The sequence below is a fragment of the Carcharodon carcharias genome, chromosome 12, assembly GCF_017639515.1.
Source record: "Carcharodon carcharias isolate sCarCar2 chromosome 12, sCarCar2.pri, whole genome shotgun sequence".
Taxonomy (NCBI): Eukaryota; Metazoa; Chordata; class Chondrichthyes; order Lamniformes; family Lamnidae; genus Carcharodon; species Carcharodon carcharias.
Window position 1 is genome coordinate 46,609,464 of NC_054478.1, and position 7,346 is coordinate 46,616,809.

A 7,346-nucleotide genomic window follows, 5' to 3' on the forward strand; every position below is an offset into this window, starting at 1 on the left:
GTATTTTGCGAGGCCAATATTCAACCTGTTTTTGATTTTCCCTTCTCTGTGGTTAACTGGAAGGCTAACCATCATTATCATGGCTAACACAGGAAGAATGACCAGTTTACTGAGCTATTGGAGTGCTGCCAGTGCCCATCGAATTATCAGGTAAGGTTGGGAGCAAAGTAGGAAAAAAAAATGAATATTAAGATGTCAGATGTAAAGCCATTTACCAATGAGTCAGCTTTGGCTCAATGGTAACACTCTTACCTCTGAATCAGAAGCTCATGTATTTTAGCCTCACTCTAGGATTTGAGCACCTAACCTAGGCTGATACTTCTTTATGCCTGCTCTTGATGGCTACTGCACCAGCAGCTTCTTAGGGAACTCCTCATTGTGCACTTCTATATTTGGCCATCTGCTGCCGCCATTTGTCCATTCTCCCCAATCTCCTTCCTTCCACATTTTAAGCTCGCCTGCTTCTTTTTGTATTTTAGCCCAAACTACACGTTAACTGCTAGTTTAAACTACCGATTGTCCATCCTCTAACCATGCGTGCTCCTTGTTTTCCTAAGTGATCATTGGGTGATTTCAGATGCAACTTAATTGCTAGTACTCTCACCTCTGTGTCAAAATGTTGTGCATTTAAGTCGCATTTCAGAGACTTGGGCACAAAATTCTGGGCTGATACGTCAGTGCAGTATTGAAGGATTGTTGCATTTTGAGATGTAACATGCTTCAGATGGGACATTCAACTAAGGCCCCAATAACTGCTCTGTCAGGTGGAGGTGAAAAAACCCAATGGCACTCTTTTGAAGAAGAGCAGGAGATTTTTTCAGAACATTTTAAATTTTACCTTCACCCCAAGTGTATGTCTCAACTTGTAAATATTTCCATGTAAAAAATGTAAAAGTGATTTTACTTTACTGTTTTTAGGGGATCTGTGAAAACCCTTTAATGCGATTGGTAGCATGTGAAACCTCTTAGCATTACTGCTCCATTCTATGAATGCCCAGTAAAGAATGCTGCAATCAGCTGTAGTTACCATTGCACACTGATAGAAGTAAAATTCAAGCCATAGAGATTGCTTGATCTCTCAGTGAGACTCACTTTGTGGTTAACAGTGAGTGCTCCTGCTTTGCCACTGACCACAAGACCCTGGCCAAAATGTCCAAACATTAATGTAGCTAAGAGGTGCAAGGGGAACCTGAAAATTGAACCACTCCCCATCATCCTCACTCCCCCCCATGTGAACAGATACCCTGATATTCCACATTCAGGTCAATAAATTTCCTATCCTGATCTTTTTGGTAGTAGGTGATCCACAGGTCTGACTTTACTGTTTTTACGGGGAAACGAATCTCGTCGTGGGGAATCTCAGATAAGCTTTTTTTTCTCCTTTCCCAATATGGCAAATAGTGCAGTTTTGGCTGGAAATGTGCACAGTTTTCCTGCCTGTTATCATGAGTGATTAGTGGGCCAGTTAGTAACCAAGAAACAAGTGCTGCATACCTGAATTTAGATTATAATCTTTTAACCAGAATAAGAGAGTTAACATATATCACAAGCCATTGTGAAAATGGCACAAGATATATATGTAAGTAGTTAACATAGGCTTAAACATAAGTTTGTGCCAATTAAGTAAGAGTTTCCATATCTCATCGTCCATTAAGATTCCTCAGCTTTGAATAGGGCCCTAACCACGCCGTACCTGACTATTATGTCTGGCAGATTCTCATCAATGAATTTTTCCATGCACATATATTCAGTGGAGCATTCCAAGAAAACTTTAAAAGCCTTCAAATGATGAACAAATCCTAAGGTGAAGGATTTCATAGATGATTCCATCTGGTTTCCTGCAGTTAAGAAAAAGTAATGGCTCACCCTGAATTTTGTTATCTGTAGAAAGCAGGATGTGGACTTTGCCTTGACCTGACTGGACTTAAATGGTAAAAATTTTTGAAATCTGCCTACACCTAGCAAACATTAACACCCATCTGCTTTCCCTGCTTAATAATCTTCCTCAGCCTTAGCCTCTTGTCAACTAGCAGCTTTAACCACCTTAAAATATGTACCTATTAGCACCATGTAAACTGTTGAAGCATAATTAAAATTAAATCATTGAATCTACAAACATAATGCATTTTTGAAATCACGCAACTTTGAATAAAAACAGGAGTAATTCTCAACAATTTTGTTTCCTAAAAGCTCCAATCAAAAGTTTTACTTAATAATAAATACTTTTCAATATATGATTACAGAAATCAATTATACATCGTGCAATAACTCTTAGGCAAGTGTGATACTTACTGTGAAATCTACAGAGAATGGAAAGAAGGCTCCTCAGAAACTATCTATTAGTGTGGAGCACTTCCTTGTCACAAGATGGTTTATTCCATTTGCTAATCAAAAATTTCTCACATGAGCAGCCAAACGTTGTGGAATAGTTGCGTAAAAAGATCACAGGATTAGGATTAAACATGCGGATATCATGCAACATAAAATTCTTTATATTGAATGTCCCTTTTTTACAAAGAGTATGGTACATTCTTCTGCATTATGGAGTTGAACATGTGCAATCAAGGAACTCCCAGTGTATTAAATGTTCAACTGCCATTGTGTGGAAGAAATATAGGATGGTCTTGTGCATTATTTAAGTCAACAGGTGGTGGAGGTAAACAAATCTAGAAGCTTGAAATTTAATCTGATTTCAAGGGATCGAACAAATCAATGGATCGACTATTGTTCAACCACTGCCAAGATCTGCAGACAGGCCTTGAGAAAAGTAACCAGAAATATTCTGTCCATGTATTTCAGCTCAAACTTAGGAACATTGCATTTTTATTCAACACAAAAGGAAATAATAACCATGATCATTCTGTTATATGCAAATATGGAACATTTTCAAAAAAGCTTCTGTTCAACCAATAATTGTTTTGGAGATAAATTACTAATATTTAAATGGCCACTTCATTGTTCAATGCCTTGAAATCCAGCAATTTCAGAGTGTATCAAATAAGTTTCTAAAACCAACAGCCATATCATTTTATGTGTGATCAAACAGCCTGAAATGTTACCCGTTTGGTATCAGTCCAAGAGTTATTTCATTACATTGAGAAGAACAGCTCACAAAGAACAAAGACTAGACATGTTGTAATGGCTTGTCCTATAGGTCTCAGGAAGAGGTTCAGAGATTTGTAAAGTTGAACATTAACTTTTTTTTGTTAACACATAACCATTTGCATTTGTACAAAGTATAGCCAGACCAGGAGCTAATTTCATGTTGAGTTTTACAAGTCTTTTGATCATTTCTATCTCATGTCTATTACCATGTGACTCTCTACATCATACTGTGGGTGGTACTGTTCTCCAGCTCCACATTAACCCTTGCTATGCTGTACACCCTTATACCACTCCCCCCAAGCCTTTACCCAACATATTTACATTACAATATTTCCTTTAGTTCCCCCTCACCACCACCCCACCCCCACCCCAAGTTTCAGACTTTATAAATTCAGATGGTCTGGTGGCTTCACAATTCTACCAGATCTCCTTCTGGTCACATTTAGAGAAGTGATGGGCTCAGTTGTTTTGGACAAACTTTGGAGTTTGGAGTTGAAATCATAGTATTCTGTGTTTCTGATGCCTGGTTGTCTCCATCTGACTCACATTTTTTGGTCTTTGGAGTTAAATTTCTCTTTATCAACAACCCGTCTGCTTTCAGACACCATGGGCTTGTCCTATTCCTTTCAGAGGGAGTGTTCACTTCATTCCTTCATGGTATGGACTTAGGTTTTCTTTATTTGTGGGGTCTGCTATGATTTTCCTGGATGTTGAAGGTGTATCTCCTGTGCGTTTGAATGTGTCTCATCCATGAGCTCAACCTGCAGTGTGGCTTCCAATGCCACACTGTGTTCCTTCCTGTGCCCTTGTAACTCACTGAGGTGTGCGCTGGTGAGTTGATGGTCACTACTCTCTTGCTCTAACATTGCCTTGCTGCTGTGCATTTCAGATGAAAATTTCAGTTTCTTTGCCTTGGTGTTTCCTGGTTGTGTGACAGCAACTATTGGACTCTGAAGTTAGGCTCATTGTTCTGCTGCTTGTTGTTCTCATGTGCATATTCCCGTCGATTCATGTTGGTGCTTATCTGAATTTATGGCCAGTCTGACCAAAGAAGAGCTCCTGCCGCCTGCAAAGAGTGAAGACAATTCCGAGCTGAAGTCCCAGTCGAGAGTATCTTCGCTGGTGGACCGCTTGGGAACTTGAAGTTCTATGTAGTTGATAACAAAGGTTTTTTTGACATCTGCAGCCACTTTGAGGAGGCTAAGGGCAATACGGTCATCCCTGCTTAAGTGAGAAAAGGATTGTTTTTGGATGATGTAGAGATTTTGAATATTTGCGTGTCGCCATGTTGTATTGGCTCCAGGATCATACCTATCACTGGAAGACCAGGACCATGGAGAGGCATGTCTGTCATTTGTAGCTATAGGTCTTTCAGCCATGGTTCCTTATCCGAGATGATCATCACACTGGCTCCCATGCCTAACTTGAAGTTGATGAGGTGAGCATTTACAGAGATGTCAGCATTCCAAAAGGAGAATCCGGGATCCTTGATCTCACCTAAGAAACGCGGTTGGACTTCTTCCTGGCCTGGTACCTCAATCTTGTGGACTGTTTTGGAATCCTCCACATGTCTCGATGTCTTAGACTTGCACAGCTTTCAAAGTGTCCCAGCAAGTTGCAGTTGAAGCATTGTGCAGAGATTGCTGGACATTGCCCTTGTCTGTGAGGTCTTTTGGCTCCATAGCACTGACGTAGTCTCCCATCTTGTCATCTGTTTGGCATTACCTTCCTTGGCCTGGTGTCTCACTTTGTTGTTTTCCAAGCTGGAAGTTGGGGTTACTCTATACCATGGCTTAACCTGGCCATATAAAATGGACTAGTGTTGTTGGTGGATTTCAGACTGCCTGACTATTTGAATGTCCTTTTCTACAGTCAGATCTCTCTTTGTCTGTAATATGTTTAAAAGGGCACCATCAGTCACTCCAACCACTATTCTGTCTCTTATGAGCTCTGACTTAATGTTGCTGTGGTCACAGCTTTCAGCCAAACTGTATAACTAATTTCTGAAAGAGTCAGTGGGTTCTCCAGGCTGCTGGATTCATTTGTTAATTTTTGCTCGCTCTAAAACTTAATTCTTTCTTAAATTAACATAAATATTGAAGGGTTTCAGAGCCTCTTCAAACTTATCTGAAGATTAATTTATTCCTTGCCTCATAGTGATGTCATCAGCTATCAGGCCTACTTTGTATAGTAGTGTATTCACTTGTTCAGCCTCTGTCTTCTTATCTAATCATGAAGCTATCACGTATCTTAAAAAATATTTTTGCTAAAGTTCCAATTCTGCACCTGATCTGACCCTTGTATCAACCCAAATTGATCTAGTAGGGTTGATTTATTATCCATGGTTGTTTTTCAGTACAAGATGTTGTGGAGAATTTTAAACACCACTCTAGAATCTAACAAGTTTGTATCATCATAGATTTATTCAAGCAAAAGCACGGGAGAAATACTTAGTGAACTAAGTCCTTCTCAAAGAATCAATGGTTACAATAGCCATATTATACTCCCCCCTAGAGGAAGCTATGCATTACAAAACCTGAACCAGATAGAGTTTCTGTAACCATGTTATTCCGGCTAACCCAAATTATGACTGTAAAATTCAGTCAATTACAATTAGCCCATTAACAACTGTAAAATCAGCAAACAATTTATTGACCCATAGTTGTCCCACACCAGTCCCTCCTGTTGGCTGTGGCCAGAACCCTCTGAGCCAGATAGGCCACTCACCTGTATACTCTACCCGAGGGATGTCCAGGGATCCTACTGGACTCCACAGGTGTCACATCCCTAAGCCTTTAACTTGTACCTTTTACGGCTTGACATGTATCCTAGTGATAGGGTGGATCCTGTGCTTTCTAATGCCCACAGCTAAGACCCTTCAAGTGCACCGCCCCAAACCACCCCTCCCCAACCCCATACACCAGTAACAGTATCTCTCTCTTGTTTATATGCATAGGTAGATATTTGGTTGTCTGTGGTCGGTGGGGCACAAGGGGCATGGTCTCCCCCTTTTTTTGTTCATTGGCCACTGCTTTGGTCAGCCTCTCAACCCGCCTTTGCCATCTCCCACCATAAGCTTCAAGAAACAGATGCAAAATGATTGCCATTTATATGATTACCAACATGTGAGGTGATCTTTATCCAAGAGTGGATTTGTACATTAAGAACGCAGTTCCACAAGTCCTGCCCCAAAGTTGTGGTCTTAATGTCCTCAACTTCCTTCTTAATGGCCTAATTCTTTTCCACAGATTGTAGTAAACCTTTTGAGATTTGCCAATATCCTTGTGGATTTCAGTCAGGTGCTCTGGCAGAGGTGTCACCTCACAGCCAAACATGTTGACATTGTCCCGTAGGTCACCTTTAAGGTCATCCTGCTCCTGTGTCTCCATGGGGTTTCAACAGTAAATGTTAATCAGTTCCTTGTGCCCAATCGATACCAGGACTTCCGGAGTGAAGCAGCAGGTGGGGTAGGATATCTCACAGGTTTTATCTGCGTAACTAAAAGACCTTTGATTAGTAGTTAGACGATACTCTCCTTCATCAGCACAACAAGTCTGTGGAGAGGATCTTGGAGTGGGAGGGGGATGATCCACTTGTCGTGGTCCATTTGGGTACTAAAGGCAAAGGCAGAATGAGGAACGAGGTTCTGCATTGTCAGCATGAGGAGCTAGGCATCAAACTAGGAAGCTGAACCTCAAAGGCAATAATCTCTGTATTATAACCTGAGCCACATGCAAATTGGCATAGGGCAAATAGGATTAGCGAGATGAATGTGTGGCTCATAGACTGGCATGGGAGAGGTGAGTTCTGCTTTATGGGGCACTGGCATCAGTACTGGGGAAAGTGGGAGCCTTTGGGACAGCCTACACCTAAACCGTACAGAGACCAGTGTTCTCATGAGCTGCTTAACTAAAGAGGTAGAGAAGGCTTTAAAATAAACAAGGGGGGTTGAGGGATCAAGTTTAGGCAGCTGTTGCAAATCATGAGGTAAGTCAAAGCAGGAGAGCCAAATAGTAAAATGGGAAATGAAGGTCAGAGAATGGCAGGAAATGAAAGCAAATAAAAACCTTAAGAATGCACCAATGATCAAGGCTAGATGTTACAGAGATAACAAAAATTAAAAGCTCTGTATCTGAATGTGCGTAGCATTCATAACAATGTAAATGAACTGATAACACATACTTAAGTAAATAAATATGATCTGATAGCTATTACGGAGATGTGGCTGCAGGATGAGAAGG

General features: G+C 40.7%; 1 protein-coding gene across 1 annotated transcript in view; it reads right to left on the bottom strand.

Annotated features, from left to right (window-relative positions):
- LOC121284667 (histamine N-methyltransferase-like) overlaps nucleotides 1-6,494 on the bottom strand; it is a 31,301-nt gene extending 24,807 nt beyond the window's left edge. Inside the window, 2 exon segments of the mRNA XM_041200226.1 lie at nucleotides 1,694-1,838; nucleotides 6,380-6,494. Of these exon segments, the coding sequence (XP_041056160.1) occupies nucleotides 1,694-1,838; nucleotides 6,380-6,494 (260 nt within the window).
- Between the last annotated feature and the right edge of the window lie 852 nt (nucleotides 6,495-7,346).